We start from the raw sequence: 27346 nt of genomic DNA on the forward strand, positions 1-27346 counted from the left end.
CCTCCCCCCCTTTCTGCTGCAGGGACATGTATGCTGTATCTAAAAGCGGTCTTGAAACTTGCTTCGATTTAGCTCCAGTGTGTTACAGCAGGGAACTGGCTGTTACAGTCAGAAAACTAACTGCTGACATTACACTTTACAGCTATTAACAGACTAGATTACACTAGGTTACACAAAGTGTTGAACATGGAGGAACAATGGTTCACTGAGGCCTACAACAGGAGGGCTTCATTGACACTCGTGGTCTACCACCCTCCCGAGTTACCTAGGGCTATGCCTAGTGACACCAACACCAGTTTTGTTTCAAACGGACATTTCTGCTATTTATGTTGTAGACCTATTCAAACAAACATTAGTGATCTAGGGTGGGGCGAGATTCCCCTGTTAACTGCTGGAAACAAACAATGAGGCTTCTCATATAAAATATTTTTTTATAATGAAAAGGGTTAGGCAACCTAAATGTGGGGGTCACTACCAGCTCGTTGTACATCCTGATAGACACAGCATAGAAGATTCAGGTCATTTGAGCAGGAGTGTGTGAGCAACGATGGATTCATGCCACCTTTATGCCCTTTTGATTCTGCACTGCTGCAAGGGTCAAACAGCTCCTGAAGCAAGATAGAGCCTAGAGCTGCACTAACTTATAGCAGCATCTCTAGGACTACCTGTGTGGTGCAATGTAGCCCAGAATTCCTGTAGCACTCAATTAGGGCTGGCAAGCAATTAAAAAAATTAATCATGATTAATTGTGCTCTTAAACAATAATAGAATACCATTTATTTAAATATTTTTTGTTGTTTTCTACATTTTCAAATATATTGATTTCAATTACAACACAGAATACTAAGTGTACAGTGCTCACTTTAATTACAAATAGATTCACAGTAAAAAACAAAAGAATTAGTATTTTTCAATTCATTTAATGTAAGTACTGTAGTGCAATGTCTTTATCATGAAAATCGAACTTACAAATGTACAAAAAATAACTGCATTCAAAAATAAAACAACGTAAAACTCTAGAGCCTACAAGTCCACTCAGTCCAACTTCAGCCAATCGCTCAGACAGTCACGTCTGGTCACAATTTGCCGCACATAATGCTGCCTGCTTCTTGTTTACAATGTCACCTGAAAGTGAGAACAGGCATTTGCATGCGACTGTTGTAGCTGGCATCACAAGATGTTTACATGCCAGATGCGCTAAAGATTCATATGTCCCTTCATGCTTCAACCACCATTCCAGAGGACATGAGTCCATGCTGCTGATGAGTTTTGCTCAATAACAATCCAAAGCAGAGCAGAACAATGTATGTTAATTTTCATCATCTGAGTCAGATGCCCCCAGCAGAAGGTTGATTTTCTTTTTTTTGGTGGTTCTGGTTCTGTAGTTTCCACATCAGAGTGTTTCTCTTTTCAGACTTCTGAAAGGATGCTCCACACCCTGTCCTGATCACATTTTGGAAGGCACTTCAGATTCTTAAACCTTGGGTCCAGTGCTGTAGCTCTTTTTAGAAATCTCACATTGGTACCTTTTCTGTGTTTTGTCAAATCTGCCTGTGAAAGTGTTCTTAAAACAAACAAGTGCTCAGTCATCATCCGAGACTGCTATAACATGAAATATATGGCAGAATGCAGGTAAAACAGAATAGGAGACATACTCCCCCAAGAAGTGTAGTCACAAATTGAATTAATGAACTATTTTTTTAACATGCATCATCAGCATAGAAGGGTGGAGAGAGATAGCTCAGTGGTTTGAGCACTGGCCTAGTAAACGCAGGGTTGTGACTTCAGTCCTTGAGGGGGCCATTTAGGGATCTGGGGATTGGTCTTGCTTGTTATGAGGTGAATTGAAAAATACTATTTCTTTCTTTCTTCATTTTTACAGTGCAAATATTTGTAATAAAAATATAAAGTGAGCACTGTACACTTTGTATTCTGTGTTGTAATAGAAATCAATATTTGAAAATGTAGAAAAATATTTAATACATTTCAATTGCTATGCTATTGTTTAACAATGCAATTAATGTTTTTAATCACAATTAATGTTTTTAGTTAATTGCATGAGTTAACTGCAACTAATCAACAGCCCTACACTCAATTCTATAGGTACGCTCCCTCCCACTTCTAGGACTGCAAATGAGGGGCACATTGGCTATACGCCGCTCCTGCCTAAGGGGAATTCTCCTTGGCCCCTGGTGGGTCTTATGTGGTTCCATATGCTGTTGCAACTGCATACAGGAATAGCAGGGACCAGAAGTGGCCCCATTCTTATTTTATTACAAAATACATATGCAGTGTTGCTATATTGGATGTATTGAGTTTGCAGTAAGTCTGTTGTTTCATGTAGGTGCAGTGTTATAGATTTGCTTCACTAATTTTTCTCTCTCTCCTCACCCCCCGCCTTTTGTAGATGCATGAATACTGAAAACAAACAATTATAGTAATTCAACTGTAGGGAGGTACTTCATCACCACCAAATGGAAGTTTAAGGTGGATCTAAAATTAATTTAAATCAACATCGACTGCAGCCCTGTATTGCATTTTCTTTGTGTGGTTGTGAATCCAAAACCTCTAGCTTTTTCTCCTGGTATTTCTCTCTCTCTCTCTCCTTTAGAGCACAGGAATTGCCATTCTGGATCTCACCAGTAGTCCATCTAGCCAGTATTCTGTTACAGACAGTGTCCAGCATCAGATGCTTCAGAGGAAGGTGCAAGAAATCCTTCAAGAGGCAATTATGGGATAACTTGCCCTCAGAATCTCCTTTTAACCCCCAATAATTAGAAATTTGCTTGTGGCCTAAAGTATGAGTGTTTATTTTCCTTCCCCAATTGTTTATTCTTTTAATATTTGCTATAAAAACTCTGAATATCCTTGTTAACCATATACAGGTCAACTTTTTTTTTTTTAATCCTAAAGTCTTGGCCTCAGTGCTTAAATGTGCTACAGAGTTCCACAGGCTAATTGTGTTGTGTGAAGAATAATATCCTATCATCAGTTTTGAATTAACCACCTTTCAATAGCTCTCAGTTTTTATGTTATGAGAGTGAATAGAAGTTCCCAGTCTACCTTCTCTAGAGCATTTATTATGTCCCCTTATTCGTCTCCTAAGATAACCTCATTCTTTTCAATCATGAGTATTTCCATAATTTGCATTGTCCATCTCTGAACCCCCTCTTCTTATGCTGTATCATTTGTAGGTGGGATGACTTGAATTGAACACAGCAATCTAGATGAAGGCATATAATTGGATTTATATGACAGACATCAGGATATGCTTCTATGGGCACAATGTTCTGAAGAATTGGAGCAGGCTGTGCAGAGGGGACAGAGGGACGGTGAAGAAATTTGGCAGCATGTGACCTCCAGAAGAAGAAAGAGGAGCGTCCATGTACCAGCAATGGAGATACAGGTGAGCAACCGTTTTCATGTTCTCTCCACAGGCACTAATGTGGAGAGTAGACTAGATGATACATCTGAAGGAAAGGAGCAGAAGGAGACTCCACCAGTTGGAAGGCATGAGATGCACTGTCCTAGGGTGGGGGTTCCACGACCACTGAGAAGAAGGCGGGTGGTGGTGGTCGGGGACTGCCTCCTCAGGGGGACTGAGTCATCTGCCATCCTGACCAAGAAAACCAAGAGGTCTGTTGCTTGCCAGGAGCTAGGATTCACGATGTGACGGAGAGACTGCCGATACTCATCAAGCCCTTGGATTGCTACCCCTTCCTGCTTCTCCACGTAGGCACCAATGATACTGCCAAGAATGACCCTGAGCGGATCACTGCAGACTACATGGCTCTGGGAAGAAGGATAAGGAGTTTGAGGTGCAAGTGGCGTTCTCGTCCCTCCTCCCTGTGCAGGGAAAAGGCCTAGGTAGAGACCTTTGAATTGTGGAAGTCAACGAATGGTTACACAGGTGGTGTTGGAGAGAAGGCTTTGGATTCTTTGACCATGGAATGGTGTTCCAAGGAGGAGGAGTGCTAGGCAGAAATGGGCTCCACCTAACAAAGAGAGGGAAGAGCATCTTCGCAAGCAGGCTGGCTAACATAGTGAGGAGGGCTTTAAACTAGGTTCACCGGAGGAAGGAGACCAAAGTCCTGAGGTAAGTGGGGAAATGGGATGCAGGGAGGAAGCATGAGCAGGAGAGAGCAAGAGGGGAGGATTCCTGTCTCAGACTGAGAAAGCAGGACAATCAGCGAGTTATCTTAAGTGCCTATACACAAATGCAAGAAGCCTGGGAAACAAGCGGGGCAAACTGGAAGTCCTGGCGCAGTCAAGGAACTATGATGTGATTGGAATAACAGAGACTTGGTGGGATAACTCACATGACTGGAGGACTGTCATGGATGGATATAAACTGTTCAGGAAGGACAGGCAGGGCAGAAAAGGTGGAGGAGTTGCATTGTATGCAAGAGAGCAGTATGACTGCTCAGAGCTCTGATATGAAACTGCAGAAAAACCTGAGAGTCTCTGGATTAAGTTTAGAAGTGTGAGCAATAAGGGTGATGTCGTGGTGGCAGTCTGCTATAGACCACCAGACCAGGGGGATGAGGTGGACAAGGTTTTCTTCAGGCAACTAACAGAAGTTACTAGATCACAGGCCCTGGTTCTCATGGGAGACTTTAATCACCCTGATATCTGCTGGGAGAGCAATACAGAGGTGCACAGACAATCCAGGAAGTTTTTGGAAAGTGTAGGGGACAATTTCCTGGTGCAAGTGCTGGAGGAACCAACTAGGGGCAGAGCTCTTCTAGACCTGCTGCTCACAAACCGGGAAGAATTAGAAGGGAAGCAAAAGTGGATGGGAACCTGGGAGGCAGTGACCATAAGATGGTCGACTTCAGGATCCTGACACAAGGAAGAAAGGAGAGCAGCAGAATATGGACATTGGACTTCAGAAAAGCAGACTTTGACTCCCTCAGGAAACTGATGGGCAGGATCCCCTTGGAGAATAACATGAGGGGGAAAGGAGTCCAGGAGAGCTGGCTGTATTTTAAAGAATCCTTATTGAGGTTGCAGGAAACCTCGATGTGTAGAAAGAATAGAAAATATGGCAGGCGACTAGCTTGGCTTAACAGTGAAATCCTTGCTGATCTTAACCACAAAAAAGAAGCTTACAAGAAGTGGAAGACTGGACAAATGACCAGGGAGGAGTATAAAAATATTGCTCAGATGCAGGAGTGAAATCAGGAAGGCCAAATCACACTTGGAGTTTCAGCTAGCAAGAGAAGAGTAACAAGAAGGGTTTCTTTAGGTATGTTAGCAACATGAAGAAAGTCAAGGGAAGTGTGGTCCCCTTACTGAATGAGGGAGGCAACCTAGTGACAGAGGATGTGGAAAAAACTAATGTACTCAATGCTTTTTTTGCCCGTGTTCACAAACAAGGTCAGCTCCCAGACGGCTGCACTGGGCAGCACAGTATAGGGAGGAGGTGACCAGCCCTCTGTGGAGAAAGTGGTTAGAATTATTTAGAAAAACTAGATGAATACAAGTCCATGGGGCCAGATGCACTGCATTCGAGGGTGCTAAAGGAGTTGGCGGATGTGATTTCAAAGATAATGGCCAATGGCTCTGCAAACTCATGGCGATTGGGGGAGGTCCCGGATGACTGGAAAAAGGCTAATGTAGTGCCCATCTTTAAAAAAGGGAAGGAGGAGGATCTGGGGAACTATAGGCCAGTCAGCCTCACCTCAGTCCCTGGAAAAATCATGGAGCAGGTCCTCAAGGAATCAATTCTGAAGCACTTAGAGGAGAGGACAGTGATCAGGAACAGTCAGCATGGATTCACCAAGGGCAAGTCATGCCTGACTAACCTAATTGCCTCCTATGAGGAGATAACTCGGCCTGTGGATGAGGGGAAAGCAGTGGATGTGTTATTCCTTGCCTTTAGCAAAACTTTGGGTGCGGTCTTCCACAGTATTCTTGCCAGCAAGTTAAAGAAGTATGGGCTGAATGAATGGACTATAAGGTGGATAGAAAGCTGGCTAGATCATCAGGCTCAACGGGTAGTGATCAATGGCTCCATGTCTATTTCGCAGCCGCTTTTGAGCAGAGTGCCCCAAAGGTTGGTCCTGGGGCTGGTTTGTTCAATATCTTCATTAATAATCTGGAGGATGGCGTGGATTGCGCCCTCAGCAAGTTTGCAGATGACACTAAACTGGGAGGAGTGGTAGATACGCTGGAGGGTAGGGATAGGATACAGAGGGACCTAGACAAATTAGAGGATTGGGCCAAAAGAAACCTGATGAGGTTCAACAAGGACAAGTGCAGAGTGCTTCACTTAGGACGGAAGAATCCCATGCACTGTTACAGACTAGGGATCGAATGGCTAGGAAGCAGTTCTGCAGAAAAGGACCTAGGGGTTACAGTGGACAAGAAGCTGGATATGAGTCAACAGTGTGCCCTTGTTGCCAAGAAGGCTAATGACATTTTGGGCTGTATAAGTAGGGGTATTGCCAGCAGATTGAGGGATGTGATCATTCCCCTCTATTTAACATTGAGGAGGCCTCATCTGGAGTACTGTGTCCAGTTTTGGGCCCTACACTACAAGAAGGATGTGGAAAACTTGGAAAGAGTCCAGCAGAGGGCAACAAAAATGATTAGGGTGCTGGAGCACATGATTTATGAAGAGAGGCTGAGGGAACTGGGATTGTTTAGTCTGCAGAAGAGAAGAATGAGGGGGGATTTGATAGCTGCTTTCAACTACCCAAAAGGGGGTTCCAAAGAGGATGGATCTAGACTGTTCTTAGTGGTACCAGATGACAGAACAAGGAGTTATGGTCTCACGTTCAGTGGGGGGGGGAGAGTGGGGGCTGTTAGGTTGGATATTAGGAAACACTATTTCACTAAGAGAGTGGTGAAGCACTGGAATGGATTACCTAGGGAGGTGGTGGAATCTCCTTTGAGGTTTTTAAGGTCAGGCTTGAGAAAATCCTGGCTGGGATGATTTAGTTGGGAATTAGTCCTGCTTTGAGCAGGTGGTTGGACTAGATGACCTCCTGAGGTCCCTTCCAACACTGATATTCTATGATTCTATAATGATATTAAATATTTATCATTTATCTAAACATTTTTCCTCAGACAGCCTAATATTTTATTTGTTTTGACTGCTGCTGCACATTAAGCGAGATGTTCACACTGAAGCTCAAATGTTCTCCCTGAATTAATAGTTAATTTAGATCCTAGTAAATTGTAAAAGTAGTTCAGATTATTTCCTCCACTTTGCATTACTTTGTATTAGTCAGCTTTGCATTTCATGTGGCATCATGTTGTCAATTTACCTTGTGTGGTTAAGTCCATCTGAAGTTCTTCAGTCTTCAGTGTTGACCATTCACATAATTGTGTGTCATCTGCAGATTTTGCTACTTCATTGCTTTACCCCCTTTTCCAGATAATTAATAAATATATTATACAACACCCATCCTAGTACAGATTCCTCAGGACATCCCATTGTTAATTTTTGCCATGATGAAAATGTACTATATTCTAATTCCCAGTGCCTGTTGCTCCCAGTAAGGGTTTAGCTGCTGGTCCAAAAGGGGGTTTAAGTAGTCTTCCATTAAAGGCTCTCTTCAAATATTTCAGTAAGTGGATTCAGAGCTGCTGTACTTACCACTAGGCCAGGTCCAAAGGAGGAAGCAAATGCAAGTCCCTTGAAGGCACAAACCAGCACTATGACTGAAAAAGAGCGTATGAACTCCAGTTACATTTTCCATATAGGAGACTGCAACTTGCCTGATAGCTAGCAGTGTACCTTCTAGGGACCAGATTCATCCCTGTGCTGGCATGGGAATAGAGGGGATGAGGCTTGCAGCTCTCCTATTCAAGGACTGTGGGAGTGTGTGGGGCCCCAATGCAGGCTACTTCTAACTTGTGCCCCTATTGCAATGGTCACTATGGACTACTGTAGAGAAACAGATTCTGCCCTGGCCATGCTCCTTCCTTACCTCTTCCCTGGAACAATTTGTGTCCTGAACTTTGTGGGGGTGGAACATAGCTGGTGGACACAGCTCTGAAACAGGTGCAGGGACCCGTGGACCAGTAGGTGTTCCCCAGAGCAGTTTTGCCTAAAACACAACCCCTTTGCTACAGCCTCGCTGGTACAAAGGAGTCAGAGGGCCAATGAGGAATCTGGCCCCAGATGTCCAAATCTTAACATATTTGGTTTTCTGTGGAAAAGCCATAGGATCCATGTGCTTTCTTTCATCCCACTGATTTTAGCAAAAACGTATGCCAGAGCTCCTTAGCTCTCCAAAGCAAAGCCTGAGCTTATTAGTGTTGAGGCACCTAGAAGATTAAACCATCTTTTTCTGGCTGGGCTGCTTTCCCCTACTATATAATATCACCCCCACAGCAAAGACAATATACACTTGTTGTTTTGTGGCTGAGAAGAGTTTCCTCTGTAACTCACGGCTAAGGAGTGAACACACTGCATGAAACACCCTATCCAAAAGATTGGAAATAGAACCTCTCACGCTGTTCTTCAGCTTCTAATTTCTTATATACTAGGATAAGGGAATCCACAGTCCTCACTTTAGCGAGAGGATTTTGGACATTACCAGGCCTCCAGCTCACTTTCTCTTCAGAGGTTCCTTACTCTTACAGTAGACTATAGAAGGGCAGCAACTCTCTTCAGTCTCCCTCTTTCATAGTATCAGTACGGTGAGGCCCTTATTTTCTATGTGTACCTGAAGAGAAAAAATATATATATTTACATTTTAACCTTTCAAAGGAGCCCCTCAGCAGCCTAGTACAGCATCCAGCTCAAGCTGATAGCCCAATCCTGCAAGGTATTGATCATCTCACATGGGATCAGCATGCCTGCAATTGGGTACATAAAAATCATGTAACATAGTAGGCATTTACAGATTTTCTTTTATGCATGGTGAAACATGATGCAGAAGACCAAGTGACTTCACCACCCTCTAAAGTTAAACACTAGGTCTTGTTTTCCTGTGTATCCTGATTTCTTGAAGTATTTTATTGCTTGTATAGTAATGTGGTTAACTCTCTCTGTGGCTGGTCGGCGTGGGCATAACCACACTTTCTTGGACTCCTTAGTGACAGTCCTCCATTTATCTGACTAATTTTAAAACAGTGTTTCAACTTCCTAGCAATATTTACAGAACTGTTATACTGATCAGTATATGTTATTTATTTGGTGCCCATTTACTTTTGCCTGAGAGCAAGGAACAATAAATAAGGGCTTCTGGGTTCTACTCTGGTTCTGCCTTTGCTACATAACACTGTGCAAGTAATTTTAACCTTTCTGTGCCTCAGTTTCCCTATATGTAAAATGGGAGTAATGATGCCAGTTTCATAGGTAGGAAGAACTGATTTCAATATACATCCTAGGGAAAAATACACAATAAAGTATACTACTGTGACAAAAGTTCCTCCTCTACCTTCCTGGGTCCTGCGCTTACAGGCGGATTTGCTTGCCTCACAAATTCACCCTGTGGGTTGGGAAACAGCTCAGAGACCTTCCCCTCTGGTAGAAGCCACAGTCCAGGTCAATTCCTCCTGTGCTGGATCAGGAGTTGGGAGGTTTGGGGGGAACCTCCTGGCACAGTTGTGCAACAGCTATAACTCCCTGGGCTACTTCCCCATGGCCTCCTCCCAACACCTTCTCTGTTCTCACCACCAGACCTTCCTCTTGATGTCTGATAACGCTTGTACTTCAGTCCTCCAGCAGTATGCCTACTCACTCTCAGCTTCTTGCACACCTCTTACTCCCAGTTCCTCGCACACATGTCTTCTTCCCTGGATGGAGTGAGCCCTTTTATAGCATCAGAGGGGCCTTAATTAGAGTCAGGTGCTTAACAGCCTCACCTGACTCTTAGCAGGTTAACTGGAGTCAGGTGTTCTCATTAGCCTGGAGCAGCCCCTAATCTGGTCACTCAGGGAACAGAAAACTGCTTATCCAGTGGCCAGTATATCTCCCTTCGACTACTCTGCTGTTCCCAACTGGTCTGGGGTCTATCACACTATATACTAATGAAGAATAGTAAAAATTGATTTAAAACTAGCTAAAATAATACAGATACAAATCTAAATCAATATAACTGCCTGCTACCAAATGCTTTTTGAAGTAAAGTATTTATTCCCCACCTATAAGCCAGCAAAAACCTAAGGGCACAAGTACAACACCCTTGTTATCTCTCCATTTTTTTTTTGAGCTAAGGGCTCTGGGTCTAGTCTAGGAGTCAATCTAGTAGCTAGACTGTGGCTCAACAAGTCTATAAAGGGCCTGGATGGCCTTTATTTAGTGACTACACTTTTCGTTAATAGTATTATTTGTTCAGTACCTTATTGTCAGATTCAGCATCAGTGGAAAATACACTCTCCTCTAGGAACACCACCTTTGCACCTTTTAGTTAGTTTTCCTTTCTCAGAGTCCCTTCATTCATACATCTTTGGATTTCATTTTCTGCAGTAACTCCTGTCTTCACTCCCATCTGTTTCCCCATTCTATCTGCTAATGAATTAGTAATTGAATGTATAATGTTGACACACCAATGAGATTAATGGGAGACAATCTATTTCACACTTCTGAGTAATTGTTTCTGGTTGTCCACAGACTTGGCCAGACATCATTACATCAGTTACACTCATCTGACAATTGGAAGATCTTCCTCATGAGCATGATGGCAAGAAACTTACTTAAAAAAATAACCTGATCTGTTATGCACAATCTGATACTATGCCGGCCACATAAACACAACTATCTGGCTGGATTTGGCTCATGGATGTATGCTTGACATCCTAGCACTAGGTGATTTAAAATGTTAAAAACCGAAAACTTTCATCTTAATTCAAACAGCAGCAATCAGTCAATTAGGGAGGCAGTTTGGAATCAGTTCCCTCTCCCCATGTAATGTTCCTGCATTTCCTTTTTGTCTCCTCAGTAGTTTCCCACACCCAAAATGCTGGGTTGTGGCTGGTTTCTTTGTTGTGGATTTTGATACCACCTGCAAGAAGAAGGTAGGGAAAGATCAACAGGATTAAGAATACACTATCTGTTTCTGTGCTGGGAGAGCAGCTGAGGCCTGATTAGGGGGCGGGGATTACCTGATTAGGGGTCCTATAAAAGTAGCCAGCCAGTCAGGCAGCTGCAGCGGCACAGCAGCCAGCAAACAGAGCTGTAAACAGGGAAGTTTCAGGAGGAGGTTGCAGGGGAGACCAAGAGACCTAGACAGAGGAACCGACAGGCTAGGAAAGGGAGTGGATGATGGTCTGTCAGTGTTCTGGTGCCTGTTGGGGGTTTGTGTTGTGCTGCAGTTCTACCAGGTTTTAGGTGGGAAGGCTATGACTGATACAGAGGTAGCAGTGAAAGACACAATGAGGATGACTGGATGTGGAAGCTGCAGCATGTACATGATCCTGGAGGGGGCACCTGAAAAGAGTTTTGTCTGCATGAAGTGCCGCCTGATAGAGCTGATGGAAGAAAAGATCCGAGGACTGGAGATGCAGGTGGAAACTCTGGTCGAGTTTAGAAAGGGGTTCGAGCAGATGATGGAGCACAGACATGAGGGGGCTGAAGGGATAAGCTCAAACTTGCAGATGGAAGCAGGACCAAAGAATTCTGAGGAGAGACTGCTGGGTGAGGAAAGTGGACAGTGGAAGTATGTGACTAAGAGAACCAGGCAGAGGAAAAGATGGGCCAGTGAAGGGGAAATAGAACTCAGGAACAGGTTTGCAGAGTTGGAAAATGAGGAAGGGGCACAGCAGGTGGTCGTTGAAGGAGAGAGGGCAAGGAAAAAGAGAAGAGCTGATAGTCCTACAGGAGGAAGGGAGGAGTCAATGGAGGCAACATCAAATATAAGCCCCAGGAGGATTGTAAGGGCGAATAGGAATCGAGAGGACTTGCAGCCAGTGGTGCAGGGGATAGACCGGAGAATCACATTGTCACCAGGAAAAGGCAGGTCTATGTGATTGGAGACTCCTTACTGAGAAGAATAGACAGGCCTGTAACTAGAGCTGATTGGGAGAACAGAAGGGTGTGCTGTCTGCCGGGTGCTAAGATACAGGATGTGGACCTGAGGCTGAAAAGGATCCTAGTTGGAGCAGGAAAGAATCCATTGATTGTCCTTCATGTGGGAACGAATGATACAGCTAGATTCTCGCTGGAATGTATCAAGAGAGACTATGCCAGACTGGGGAAGATGCTTAAGGAAATCGAGGCTCAGGTGATCTTCAGTGGGATTCTGAAGAGAAGGGCAACAAAGGTGTGACAAGATTATGGCAATCAACAGATGGCTCAGGCAGTGGTGCTATTAGGAGGGCTTTGGGATGTACGGCCATTGGGAAGCATTTATGGACAGAAGACTGTTCTCTTGGGATGGACTTCACCTGAGCAAGGAGGGAAATAGACTTCTAGGATGGAGGCTCGCCGAACTGATTAAGAGAGCTTTAAACTAGGAATTTGGGGGAGATGGTTGGGAGATGTCCAGGAGATCTCCACGCCGGAATTTAACCTTGAGAGGGAAGAAAACAAAGTAAGAGGGGATACAGCCGTGGACAGAAGAATTGACATAAGGAGAAAGGGTAGTGTAGATACCACACTAACAGGTGATGCTGGTGGTAGAATGTCTGTGCCTAACAGGGTAAAGAATGTCAGTGAAGCCAAACGGCAAAAATTAAGATCTCTGTACACAAAATGGAGGAACTAGAGCTACTGGTGCAGGAAGTGAAACCGGATATTATAGGGATAACAGAAACATGGTGGAATAGTAGTCATGACTGGAGTACAGGTATTGAAGGCTATGTCCTGTTTAGGAAAGACAGAAATAAAGGCAAAGGTGGTGGAGTAGCATTGTACATCAATGAGGAGGTTAACTGTAAAGAAATAAGAAGTGATGGAATGGACAAGACAGAGTCTGTCTGGGCAAAAATCACACTGGGAAAGAAAGCTACTAGAGCCTCCCCTGAGATAGTGCTTGGGGTGTGCTACAGACTGCCAGGATCTGATTTGGATATGGACAGAGACCTCTTCAATGTTTTTAATGAAGTAAACACTAATGGGAAATGTGTGATCATGGGAGACTTTAACTTCCCAGATATAGACTGGAGGACAAGTGCTAGCAAGAATAGTAGGGCTCAGAATTTTCTGGATGTGATAGCAGATGGATTTCTTCACCAAGTAGTTGAAGAACCAACAAGAGGGAATGCCATTTTAGATTTGGTTTTGGTGAGTAGTGAGGACCTCATAGAAGAAATGGTTGTAGGGGACAACCTTGGTTCGCATGATCATGAGCTAATTCAGTTCAAACTAGATGGAAGGATAAACAAAAATAGATCTGGGACTAGGGTTTTTGACTTCTCAAGGGCTAACTTTAAAGAATTAAGGAAATTAGTTAGGGAAGTGGATTGGACTGAAGAACTTGTGGATCTAAATGCGGAGGAGGCCTGGAATTACATTAAGTCACAGCTGCAGAAAGTATCGGAAGCCTGCATCCCAAGAAAAGGGAAAAAAAAAACATAGGCAGGAATTGTAGACCAAGCTGGATGAGCAAGCATCTCAGAGAGGTGATTAAGAAAAAGCAAAAAGCCTACAAGGAGTGGAAGAAGGGTGGGATTAGCATGGAAAGCTACCTTAGTGAGGTCAGAACATGTAGGGATAAAGTGAGAAAGGCTAAAAGCTATGTAGAGTTGGACCTTGCAAAGGGAATTAAAACCAATAGTAAAAGGTTCTATAGCCATATAAATAAGAAGAAAACAAAGAAAGAAGAAGTGGGACCGCTAAACACTGAGGATGGAATGGAGGTTAAGAATAACCTAGGCATGGCCCAATATCTAAATAAGTACTTTGCCTCAGTCTTTAATAAGGCTAATGAGAAACTTAGGCATAATGGAAGGATGACAAACAGGAATGAGGATATAGAGGTGGATATTACCACATCTGAGGTAGAAGCCAAACTTAAACAGCTTAATGGGACAAAATCGGAGGGCTCGGATAATCTTCATCCAAGAATATTAAAGGAACTGACGCATGAAATTGCAAGCCCGTTGGCAAGAATTTTTAATGAATCGGTAAACTCAGGGGTTGTACCGTACGATTGGAGAATTGCTACCATAGTTCCTATCTTTAAGAAAGGGAAAAAAAAGTGATCCGAGTAACTATAGGCCTGTTAGTTTGACATCTGTAGTATGTAAGGTCTTGGAAAAAATTTTGAAGGAGAAAGTAGTTAAGGACATTGAGGTCAATGGTAATTGGGAAAGTTACAACATGGTTTTACTAAAGGTAGATCGTGCCAAACCAACCTGATCTCCTTCTTTGAAAAGGTGACAGATTATTTAGACAAAGGAAATGCAGTAGATCTAATTTACCTCAATTTCAGTAAGGCATTTGACACGGTTCCACATGGGGAACTATTAGTTAAATTGGAAAAGATGGGGATCAATATGAAAATTGAAAGGTGGATAAAGGGTTAAAGGGGAGACTCCAATGGGTCGTACTGAAGGGTGAACTGTCAGGCTGGAAGGAGGTTACTAGTGGAGTTCCTCAAGGATCAGTTTTGGGACCAATCTTATTTAACCTTTTTATTGCTGACATTGGCACAAAAAGCGGGAATGTGCTAATAAAGTTTGCGGATGACACAAAGCTGGGGGGTATTGCTAACACAGAGAAGGACCGGGATATCATACAGGAAGATCTGGATGACCTTGTAAACTGGAGTAATAGTAATAAGATGAAATTTAACAGTGAAAAGTGCAAAGTCATGCACTTAGGGATTAATAATAAGAATTTTAGATATACATTGGGGACGCATCAGTTGGAAGCAACAGAGGAGGAGAAGGGCCTTGGAGTATTGGTTGATCGCAGGATGACTATGAGCAGCCAATGTGATATGGCCGTTAAAAAAGCTAATGCGGTTTTAGGATACATCAGGCAAGGTATTTCCAGCAAAGATAAGGAGGTGTTAGTATCGTTATATAAGGCACTGGTGAGACCTCATCTGGTTCTGGTCTCCCATGTTTAAGAAGGATGAATTCAAACTGGAACAGGTTCAGAGACGGGCTACTAGGATGATCCGAGGAATGGAAAACCTGCCTTATGAAAGGAGACTCAAAGAGCTTGGTTTGTTTAGCCTAGCCAAAAGAAGGCTGAGGGGGGATATGCTTGCTCTTTATAAATATATCAGAGGGATTAATATCAGGGAGGGAGAGGAATTATTTAAACTTAGTACCAATGTAGACACAAGAACAAATGGGTATAAACCGGACACTAGGAAGTTTAGACTTGAAATTAGATGAAGGTTTCTAACCATTAGAGGAGTGAAGTTCTGGAACAGCCTTCCAAGGGGAGTAGTAGGGGCAAAAGACATATCTAGCTTTAAGACTAAGCTTGATAAGTTTATGGAAGGGATGGTATGATGGGATAGCTTAATTTTGGCAATTGATCTTTGATTATCAGCAGATAAGTATGCCCAGTGGTCTGTGATGGGATGGGATCTGAGTTACTGCAGAGAATTCTTTCCTGAGTGCTGGCTGGTGAGTCTTGCCCACATGCTCAGGGTTTAGCTGATCACCATATTTGGGGTCGGGAAGGAATTTTCCTCCGGGGCAGATTGGCAGAAGCCCTGCAGGTTTTTTGCCTTCCTCTGCAGCGTGGGGCATGGGTCACTTGCTGGTGGATTCTCTGCAGCTTGAGGTCTTCAAGCCACAATTTGAAGATTTCAATAACTCGGACATAGGTTAGGTGTTTGTTATAGAAGTGGATGGGTAGGGTTCTGTGGCCTGCTTTGTGCAGGAGGTCAGACTCGATGATCATTTTGGTCCCTTCTGATCCTAAAGTCTATGAGTCTCTAGCACACACAGACCCTGTGAACACCAGGAGCAGCATCTAAACAACCTTCTCAGCAAGACCATAATGAATACACATTAACCCAATGTTTTAATATCAGGTATTAATCTTTAATTCCACATCACAGCAGTCGAGTGAATGGGGAAGGAAAAAAAACCCAGCAGATATTTACATCTAAAATTCACACCACTTATTTGTTGGTTCTGGAAACATGCTATCACAATATATACAATGAAATACCTTTAGGACATTTGTTCAAATTCTTTTTTTTCTTTTATGCTTGCTTTCCATTATAGTTAAGAGAGCTTTTTAAAAAAAATTTTTAAACATGAATACACAAAAGAGAAGTGGTTAGAGGTTTTTGCCTTTTTTAAATAAGCACAGAATGCCAGAGGTTAAAAACACATTTACAGGGCAGAGTACCAGTCAGACAGCACGATCTATACATTTTTTGCTCAATTTCCTGTACAAATACACAGCATTCAAATGGGATATATACAAAAAGAGCACGATGGAAGGAAAATTTAAATATCACACTTTTTTTCTGCTTCTGAGCTACAGCCTTTCCAATTTGGTTGCTCTCTCTCCCCCCGATGGATATGTAGTAACCCCTTCCCCACCCAAAGGGGGAAATAAAGGTTAAACAAAAGAAACCAAAAAAAGAGGAAAAAATCCTGTGGTCTTGCACCTGGCAACATAGTCAAAACATTCTTCCAGCCAATGAGCAACTAATGTGGCAGATTAATGCAATTCTTCTCATTGCTTCGCCTCCATCATTGCCTCTGCCCATTCCTTTTTCTCCAGACAGAGGGTGTAAACATCAATGGTGGAAAGTTTAATAGCCTGTGCATTCAGGAGAGAAGTGGTGACCCAAGAACCCAAAAGAAGTATTTTCCATTTCAAACTTAGTACATGAGTTTGGAATGACCATGTTCCTTGTAAATTATGTCTATTTACTATAATTACATAGAGCACAGCAACAAACCCTGGCGGCCAAATTCAGCCCTAATTCAGAAAATGTAGTTGTGCCCACTTACCCTAGGGCTGAATTTGGCTTTAATTTTCATGCTGCTATTGGCCAAGCATACTTGCCCCAGAGAGTAGTATAAGTTTCACATCCAGGTCTTAATTACAATAGAATGTTCCCCACCTCCTTCTCTTCCCACACAACCCCCCGACTGCCCTCTGAAATTAGGCATTTAAAAATAATATAAAATATTTTGCAACAATTTGACCATGGTTCTGAATAACTCCTTGGAGATTCAAATCTAATATGTTTGTGTTAATTGAATTTGCTCCTTCATGAAACTTGGTGGCTATGGACCCGCTGTAAAATTGGCTGACATCTGTTTATATAAGCTAACTGATCATCTAAGTTTTAGAAAAAGCCTTTACCAAAAAAATCAAATCAGATCACACATCAAAGCTGGGTGTCTCCATGCCAGACACCATCCTTCCAATCAGCACAGCATGATATGCCTTAGGGAATCCCTTAAAACTCTGGTTAGCAGTTAGCTCTAGTCAGTCCCTCTAGCTGGATGTTTAGACTAACTTGAATGTTAACTCCAACTTACTCACAAAGCTTTATGCGCAGACACCTTATTTTTTGCTCTAAAGGAGAGCTCACATTTCTAGATACAATAATGTTTAACCCTTCTACCAAAAAAGGAAAATAAGTGTCTTGTTCTAATAAAGTTTCATATGAAGATCCTGGGCCACATTCTCAGAGGTGTAGATCAGAATATTCCATTCATTTCAATGGAGTGACACTGATTTACACCAGCTGAGACTGGCTCTTAAGAGCTTCAACATTTTTCATTTCTACTCAGACCTGCCTTGACATTTATGCTAGAGAGGAAATGCCCATTGTGGACCAGATTTTAACACCTGTGTTTCAATGGTGAAGGATACAATGATTCCAGGTGTCCTGCTCTAGGAAAGCTAAAGGAAATGGGACAGATCTTTTTCTAGCTAGGCAGGCCAGTTAAGAAACAAAACCAGAACAATATTTTTTTGCATGGGCTAGAGTTTGAGAAAGAATAAATGAACAATCTCAACAGCCACTCTATACAATTGCCACCTGAGTCCACACTTGATACAGATTATCATTTTCAGGAAAATTTGGAAATGGTGTATTTGATCAGTCACTTTGCATAGAGGTAGTGCTAAAGGTGACTTGCAAAGGGGAAAAAAGTTTCCTTTTTTGCTTCTTTATAATATTTATGATATATAGGAAACAGAATAGATGGATATTTTCTTCCCTATTTTTGCTGGAAGATTTCTCAAAAGACTTGAGAACTGGGAAATTTCTCAGCCCTCTGATAAAATGGCAGTTTTATTGGATCTTTCACCAACAAAGTTCTTCTCCCGTTTGTCAGGTACTAAGCAGGCGTTAAACAAAGAAAACAAAAAACCCTAGAACTTAAAACAGCCTGACTAAAATTCCCTTCCCCATTCCACTGCTCTGGTCTCAATCTCTTGTTTTGTGTCATATCATAATTGCACTAAATTCTACAGTTCTTCACAGAGTCTGCCAGCAAAAAAGGGAAGTCGAAACTGGAAATTTGTGCAATGTAAAAAACAGAGGAAAAAAATCCTTACAATAAAACAAGAAAAACGTTTCAAACTTTCTTTACACACCATAAAGAAGCAAAAAAAGGGAATAAACGTCTCCCCCCTTTCCCCTGACAGTTCATCTTTAAAATCCCTGAAGCTGGAGTGCACACTACACACTGGGCCTTTCTTGCAGCTTATAGGGTTTCCTATCCGAAGGGAGAGATGGAGGCATTGAGCAGCAGTGGAACGTATCAGAAGGGCACATAAGATATTACAGTAACAAACACAGTTAATGGATGTTGGTGTGGATTGTGCAGACTTTCAATCCTGAGGCAAGGCCTGGATATGATGCATTCAAGCCTTCTCTTCTTATTTGCTGAGTCATCAAGCAGTTGTGGAATGAGCCACTCAACTGGTTCCTTGACTGTACAACCATTTGCCCAGAGATAGGCATGGGAAAAGGCTCAGAATTGGATTGCAGCCCTAAAGGCTACATAACTCTTTCTTACTCTGCAGTAAAGGTGGATATGGACTATGACTCCAATGGAAAAGCAGGCTGGTTTACCCAGTAAAAAAATGAAATTACGGAACAAAAACATGAAAAACCAAAGTACATGTCCATGAAAAACCAAAGGCTGCAGAGTTTATTTGAAATGATACGTCAAAAATCAATATGGAAGCCTGTCAGCACTGGTAAGATCATTTCATCACAATTGAGTCAATGCAGGAGACTACTATAAAGCTGTTTATGATCACACACCTGAAAGAGGCAGTTTCTTCATAGAACAGCCAAGTTTCCATTGCCTGCAGAGAATGCACCTTCCAGCCTGACAGTTCATGGAATCCCTGAATTCAGCAAGGAGCTTTCACTTCTATGCAGCAAAGAAACATGTCCCTAGTGCAACTGCTTCTACTTGTGTGCGTTTCAAAACTGGGAGGAAAGCTCTTTAAAACAATTCGCCACACCCCCTCTTCAATATTCCAGTTTTTTTCAGTTTCTGCAAGTCTCTATGGCTAACAGCTTACATGCCACTTTGTGTGGTCGGATAAACTGCAGAAGGAATAAAGCACCCACTGCACACAAAAAATAATAATTAAAAATAACATAAAATCAAAAAGTATAAAATGCAATAAAAAGGAAAGCAGCAACCTCACATGCCAGCCCAAGCTTTGTGTGGGCTCTGGACATTAACTCATGGCAGTAGAAAGTAAAGAATTGGATCACCGTTCTCTCCTCTGAGTCCTGAACTTTTACATCTTTCTTCTGGTCAGACCTGGAATTACTACGCAAGCTTCTTTCTAGGTAGTCCTGCTTACTGCTCACTGATGCCATGCTCCCATGCTACCCTGGCCTGCTCCTCCTTTCCACCACTAGCTGGTTGGGAGACTTTGCGATGCAGTGGCCGGTGTTTGTCTTCCTCTTCCATCATCAGCATCATTTCCTCTTCATTCTCCATGTTTGGGAGCCGAGCATGGTATGGTTTTGGGGGGAGAGCTGGAGGGTCCATAGTGTCCTGAGGAATGACTCCAGATGGAGCAGAGTGGCTTCGACATGGCTGGGATTTGAGTGACTCCAGAACATCAGGTTCAGAGAGACTGTACCTGACAGGGAGATAGGGTGTCTCTAAGTCTTCATCAGTATTCCAGGCCTGGCTAGGGACAGAATCCATGGTGTCTGTGCGAGGAGGGGGCTCAGATGAGTGTCCAAAGTTACTCTCACTTAAGGAGGACACACCACTGCTGGCACTGCCTGACAGAGTGGAGTTACTTCCATCCAAGCCAGACTGGGGACTTGTGGGTGATGCAGGAATTGGATGAAGAGGAGACTGTTCAAAGAAAAACACATGTTAACATCCGTGATAGCACAATTTTGCACCTCAGCAGCCATGTTTCAGTGTTTACAGCTCATTAGTTACTGCCTAATTGTTTTTGTGCTTAAGAAAAGAAGAACTCTGAGGCATTTATAACACCCACACACCTGATATCCATCTACAAATACCTGTTTGTACAGGCAAATGTGTTTTTCCTGTATGCATGATCAAACAGTAAAAAACTAGTGGTCATGGTGGTGACACCCTCTTCTCCAAACCTATTTAACATGTCCTACATCCCAGCATCCTCCATTCATCACACCTGCCTTGCTAGGACCTCCTACATTCCATAAATATCAGGGTATTTATGTAAAATCTTGCAACACAAATATTACAATGAAAACATTAATAATGTGTTACAAGTTTTTACACACTGATTTATTTTTTCAGGAGTTCTGCTATTTAGAAGTTAATAATTGCTATTTATTAAAATTGTTTCAGTAGCTATCTCCTTTTCTTAGTTCAATAGTACATACTCACTAGCTTCCTTTTGTCTTTTTGTTTTAAAAGATTTAATGCCACACTGTGTACCCCTGCTCTGCTTAATGCATGCTGTCTCCCCCAAATCCTGTAGCACTCATTGTGGGCATCTCCACATTTATCTTATTTCTGTCTTTTCCAATTTTCTCTTCTCTCTCTCCTTTTCCCTCTCTCTCTAATCTTTCTCAGCTGTCTTTTTTCTGGGGTTATGTCTATATTTTTCCTGTCGTTTCTCTGTTCTCCCTGTCCAATCCTCTCTCCAGCTCAAACCAAACTGTCTGCAGGTGAGGTCCAATGGGGTCTGATGGGAAAATCAATCAGTTTGGCAAGTGGCTCTGCAGCTATCCAGCCCTGTCCCCAATCTTCTCTGAGGCTGTGAGGAAGTAGCTCCACCCAAGCAGGACCTTTCACAGCCATAAGGATTTTTCATCTGTGATTTTATACTCTCATTTCTCTTTCCCTTCTCCCTCTGCTTCTTTTCCTTGTATTCTGTGCTGCTTTATTCCCCTCTTCTTCTCTTCCCTTTACTGCTTCTCCTCCCAGCCTCCACGCTGGTCTGCTGCCTGGCTTCTCAGATGAAGTAAAAGTAAAAAGTTCTCTGAAGCTCAATAGCAGTAAATGTCAGAGAGTTTTGTTAATTTCACACTTGCAGTCACCTGCTCTGCTCCTCTCTCTGCTCCACTGCTGTGATGCACACTGAGCAGGGGGTGAGGAAAAAGAACAAAGGGGGAGCAATTTATAAAGCATTCATCAAATCTTGTTAATTTCAGTGTACTGCTCTGCTGGGAGCAGCACACACACAGACAGGAGTTTTAGAAAGCATCAGTATACAGCCTACTGATGTATACTGGCCCAACCAACTTATTTGCCAGCACGTTCATGCAGGTGCACCTGTTGTGTGCATGTTTGACAATCTGGCCCTAAAGGGAAGAGCAATGAATGAACACCATTAGAAATTTGTTTGCTCTCTAATAAATAACACTCTCTTTGGCAGATTGATTCTAGAGATTTTATTATTTGATGAAAAAGACTGATTGCAGAGACATCAGGCTAAGCATTAGTTTTACCGTACATTGTGTTCATTCAGAACAATGAGTTCCAGATTAGGTCACAGACTCTTTGTTTTCAGTATGTATCAGGAAAGAGTAACTAACCCTTGCGCCTCGAGGCGCAGAGTGGAAAGAGAAAAGATGACCTGCCAAATCACTACCTGATGTTCTGTTCTTGAGGGCAAGGTAAAGAGAGCTGACAACTAAACTTTTTATCCCCCCATTCCTGCATCAGTTTGAATCAAAAGGTATAATAGGCCAACAAGATAAAAATACTGCTAGTCTGCCCTCAATCTCTCTCAAAAATCCTTATGTGAGGGGCATGAGAGTCCCAACTGTGATTAGAACTGGCTATTCAAAGGCTTGTGTGCTTGGATGAAAACCACACATATATATAGTAAAAGAGGGTGAGCCTTCTATGGGCAAAAGAGAGCACAAACATATCTATGAACTACTTGATTACTGGAACAGCAGCAAACTGTCCATTTAACGGTGTAGACAATCACCATGTCAGCCTTCAGGCTGAGCTTCTGTTTCTTAGAAATAGATGATGTATTTTCTGCTGCTCAGACAATGAGAATAAGGCAGAATGGAGAAGGTATGTGAGAGTTGGAGATTCTGAAATTGATCATAACTGCTAATGACTAGATTAGCTGGATGTGATGTCCTGCAACCTTGAGAGATCATTTTACCTTGCGCAATGTCCGCGCAGGCAGTGCTGGAGGAGCATCACTGAGCTGGTGGTGGAAGGCATCAAAGTGCAGTGAGTAGTGACCTGAAATGATACAAGGAATAAAATATTAATAAAGAATTGTTGCTGGGGGCTCACAGATCTGTACAACCTCAAGGCAGTAAGAATTCACTGTTCTAGCCCTCTGTAACATCAGGTAACCAGGTCCAACTGCTGAGAGCCCCATCTCCAGTCCAGAGCTTACTATATATCCTGGAAAGCAATCCTTGGAATGGGTAACCCAAAGTGTATCTGTTACGAAGTGAAAATGAGGAGTTTAGTAACAACAACAGAATTCTACCCACCATTGTTATCAAGGATTTCATGGCAAGACAACAGGCTCTTACACGCTGAATGTCTGGAAACACAATTAATATCTTTGTAGCCTTAATCTACTGCTGAGGATAGTCAGTGACAAGAAGCCAAGCCAGATGACACCACTAATAAACCTAATTCTAGTCCCAAAACACACTTACGACCTTATTGCTGCAGCTGATGAAATTTTAAGTATTATCTAACAGTCAACCAAGCAGACCAAATAGCCTTCTCTCCTTGCACTCCTTACAAAAGGCTCATACAAGTCAATGTTGGCTTTCATGTGGCCTAGGTTTATCTGTGCATGAGCACAGGATTTATTCAGTGGACCTATTGGGGATTTCCTTACCATGGGGTAGGCTTCGGGGAGGTACTGGTGGGGCCAAGATGCTCCCAACGTGGGCAGACAGGAATGGCAGGGCCTCTCTGGTTCCGCTGTCTAGGCTCCAGCTGCTGGGCGCTGCTGGCACAGCTGAAGGATGGAAACAGATTGAACTTGGGTAACATTACATTACAAGTTTTTCTTGGGGCTAGAGGCAATGGCATTTCTCCATTCCTCAACTGAGTATGTGGGTCTAGCTCCTTGCCATTTGATGTAGTACCTGACCACAAGGCAGACCTGAAGGCAGCAAGCACAAGAGAAACTGTGTGCTCTTTGGCTGCAAGGATGGGCCAGACTCCAGGGCCAGGGTGAATTAGGGGACTGCGATCTACAGAAAGGTCATTATTTTAAATTTAAGGGTAAAGAGAAGTAGAGTACAAGCATAAGTGGCAGACACCTCACTAAACACAACAAAACCTATTACTGCACCATAACAGTTAGATGGAGGATGACTAAGCTAATCATATCTAAACATAATGCAACAAAAACATTAACTCTTTTGCCCAGTAAAGTTAATCACTAGCTATGATAACAATTCTTCAAAATGTGTTTCTAAGGGATCAGATAATCCTATTTCAGAATTACCATCAGAAGCCCTGATTTTCTTTAGACAAAGAAGACAATAAAGCTTTCCTGTCTTCACAATCATATAATACATACTGGTTATGATCTCTAAATGCCTTCAGTTTTACATGGAAAACAGCTCAAGTAGAGAAATCCAAAGTAATACATTCAGATCTGAGAAGTAATAGCTTTTTCCTTCTGGGCTGAGTGACATTTGAAATGTCTGGAAAGATATGAACTCTTGTTATTAAAGAACATACACCCTTCTTTCTTTCAGACACACTGCACCACTTTCTTGATCACAAGAAGCAGCCAATATACTAACCAATGTGCCGGAACAGCGATTTTATCTATTTACTGCTGTGTTGGTTATTCTAAAACTGTTTAATATCTGAAGGGGGAATCAAATGATTTGGAGAGCCTAACAAAGAAAAAATGAAATGAAAAAGCTCATCACCTTCAGATATGGAAGATAGATCCAGTACAGAGAGATTAATTCCTCTGGCATAATTCTCTGTGTAGACAGGAATTACCTTTGATTAAAGCACCTATGTTTTGATGCACTGTTCTTCTGTTTCTAGAACAACCATTCTTTTCTTCATCTCTTTCAAATTTTTTCTTACCATCTCAATCCTATTCTCTACATGTATTATTTTAACAGACACTGAAACCAGTTTTGATTAAAAATATTAGATCTTCCTTGCAGGCTCTGGATGACAGAAAATACGGGTTCCAACAATAGGTCTGACAGTAGAAGATGAAAATACATGTGGGGTTACAAAAAGCTAATGCCAAGTAGCAAGTGGAAAATGCAACAGGGACTGTAGAGCAATAGATGCCAATATCTGTTAGTCTATAAGGTGCCACAAGATTCTTTGTCACTTTTTTCAGATCCAGACCAACACGGCTACTGCTCTGATAATAGATGCCAATGGAATTTTAGTTACAATTTTTTTTCTAATAGGACCTTATCCTCATTCCTCTACATCTGGTTTGGGGACATAATTGGATGAAACTAGTAGATGCTAAGGGCCTCCACTGGCAAAATATAATCCAAAGAGATGCTCAGTCAGCCTAGAATATTTTATAGGCCTTAAACTTAACTAAAGTTAATGGCGGGTGGGGGAGGGGGATAGGGTAGGAAGAGGAGATATGCCCAGGAAAGAGTTTGCATCTTGGCGAGGGGAAGAAATGCCCTTCACTCTCAGGAGTCACTGACCTGTGAATATTTCACTCTTAATATGACAGGTACTGTATATTTTCCATATTTCTGTACTTGGTGAGGTTTTTTTTAAAGGACTGGGGGCTCCACCTCCAAATCCATCAATGTCTTACCTTGGACTACACATGTATGTTCTGGAAGAGGATTGGTGATCTTGGAGAAGCTTAAAAATTCCCTAATCTTTTCCCCAGTGCAGGAAAATGTTTTACTAATGTATTTCAGAAGAGCATCCCATCAGAAGATATCCTCTATTCACATGAGTGTCAGCCCCAGGCACCTGGCCAAATGCCAATCTTCCTTCCTGATTCCACCAGCCATTCAACTGCATGAGCAAATATTACTTACCTTGTAAATCTGCTTCTCTGAATACATCATCTTGCAGGATTCACACTCCTGAGTCTCAGCTCCCTAGTGTAAACAGGCAAAACCTCCCAAGCTTTGAAGGGTTTTTTATGGTCCCTAAAAGGTCTGTGGTAGTGGACAGGAATAAATGTCACCCCACAACCAAGGTTGTGTGCCACAACTCTCATATGGAGCTTTTTAATTAGTTCCTGATTCAGCAGGAAGCAAAGGCTTCCCAAGAGAAAAAAACCAGCCAATTATAAAATCAAAATGATTGCAAAATTAGACCCTCAAACATGAACAACGTAAAGATAAACACACCTTAAAAACACCAATCCAAAAGTGGAAGGGGGGGGGCGGGAGAAGAGACCAAATGAGAATCCTAAAAGAGCTCCAGGGATGCACCTGATCTGTACAGAGTGCAGGTCAGGGAAGTATGTGCAAAGATGGCATCATGTTCAATTCTGCATTCACCTAACTCTGCTGTTTAGAATGGCCTGAGGATTACTCTAGTTTATACCAGCTGCAAATAGCCCCAAAGGCCAAAAACACAGCCAGGGATTGGTGTAGTGCCAGGTCATCCCACCAGTGTCCTTTTCTCTGCTATACTGGCATCTGGAAAAGGGAGTTGAATAAGAACCTCTATGCTGGCTCTACACCACCAATCATCTATACAGATGGATGAGGAACCTTGGGTTGCCTAAGCCAGTCTTAAGGCCAGAGTCCATCTGAGGCCTTTTCCCCCACACTTGACCTGTCATTTGGCCATTGAAGATCTGTTAATCTGCAACTCAAAAAGAGTTCCAGTTGTGGACACTTGGCAAAAGGTCTGAGGTAAGTGCTGCAGGCAATACTGCAACCTTCAGTGCAGCCTTGGAAATTACCAGGATCGATATGGTACATCACCTACAGAATCACTGCAGAGGCTCCCTGGATCTGTCTTCCAGTTCTAAAACCGTACGGAAAGGGGACAACTGCAGGTTTTGATCTGAAGTTGGGGGCTTTGGCAATGATATACTGGAGATCATCTTCCTGTGATTTCTTTTGGGGAGACAATGCCTCACACAATGCTGGAGTTCAGTGCCTGTCACAGATTGGTGATTATATATGATATAGAGAAGAATAAAGTCAAGTGGTGTCTCTTCTAAGGCAGATAGCGAGCTGAGTTGAGGCTGACATGTCCAGACAAGCAATTAACATGCCAAGGCATGGTTGTTGGATCAGAACAGAAAGTCAACTGCCTTGGGCTGCATCTAGGATTTCCCCAAATTCTCCCATTACTGTTCTAGCACTGATGCAGTTCAACTGGTAAAAGCAACTGTCAGCATTCTAGTATAGACCAGCCACAGGTATTTTTACCAGTTTGGTGCTCTATAGCATAGGGCAGTGGTTCTCAACCAGAGGTACACAGACCCCTGGGAGTACTCAGGGGTCTTCCAGAGGGCACATCAACTCATCTAGATATTTGCCTAGTTTTACAAGAGACTACATAAAAAGTCAGTACAAACTAAAATGTGATACAATGATTTATCTATACTGCTCTGTATACTACACACTGAAATGTAAGTACAATATTTATATTCAAATTCATTTATTTTATAATTATATGGCAAAAATGAGAACGTCAGCAATTTTTTAGTCATAGTGTGCTGACACTTGTATTTTTATGTCTGATTGTGTAAGCAAGTAGTTTTTAAGTGAGGTGAAACTTGGGGGTGCGCAAGACAAATCAGACTCTTGAAATGGATACCGTAGTGCCACCATTAAAAATAATATGCAACAGTTGTATGCCACAAAATGGTTACCAAGCAACAATGTTGCTACTTGAGAATACCGAGCAAAGGTCAAACATTAAACCTACACAATGTTCTACTGATCAATAGTAATCTTTCCCTGATGGGACTAAAATTGACATTTATAGTAATATTCTGTACTAGGATGATAACCACAAGCACTAAACTAGAGTTTCTTTCTTTTCCTTTCCTTGAGGCATTTTTGTTAAAAAGGAGAAATCAATAGCACTAATCAGAAGGAAT

General features: G+C 42.4%; 1 protein-coding gene across 9 annotated transcripts in view; it reads right to left on the reverse strand.

Moving 5' to 3' along the window:
* Nucleotides 1–15902: 15902 nt before the first annotated feature.
* DOCK3 (dedicator of cytokinesis 3) overlaps nucleotides 15903–27346 on the reverse strand; it is a 612097-nt gene continuing 600653 nt past the window's right edge. For 7 of the 9 annotated variants that reach the window (XM_030569027.1, XM_030569026.1, XM_030569028.1 and 4 more), the window contains 3 exons: nucleotides 23150–23272; nucleotides 22448–22530; nucleotides 15903–20181 (listed from right to left, as the gene is read on the reverse strand). In XM_030569027.1, coding sequence (XP_030424887.1) covers nucleotides 19669–20181; nucleotides 22448–22530; nucleotides 23150–23272 — 719 coding nt within the window. In that variant the 3' untranslated portion in view covers nucleotides 15903–19668. The remainder of the gene's footprint in view (nucleotides 20182–22447; nucleotides 22531–23149; nucleotides 23273–27346) is intronic. The other 2 variants (XM_030569032.1, XM_030569029.1) reach the window with 1 other exon arrangement.

This window comes from Gopherus evgoodei, chromosome 7, assembly GCF_007399415.2.
Source record: "Gopherus evgoodei ecotype Sinaloan lineage chromosome 7, rGopEvg1_v1.p, whole genome shotgun sequence".
Lineage (NCBI taxonomy): Eukaryota > Metazoa > Chordata > Testudines > Testudinidae > Gopherus > Gopherus evgoodei.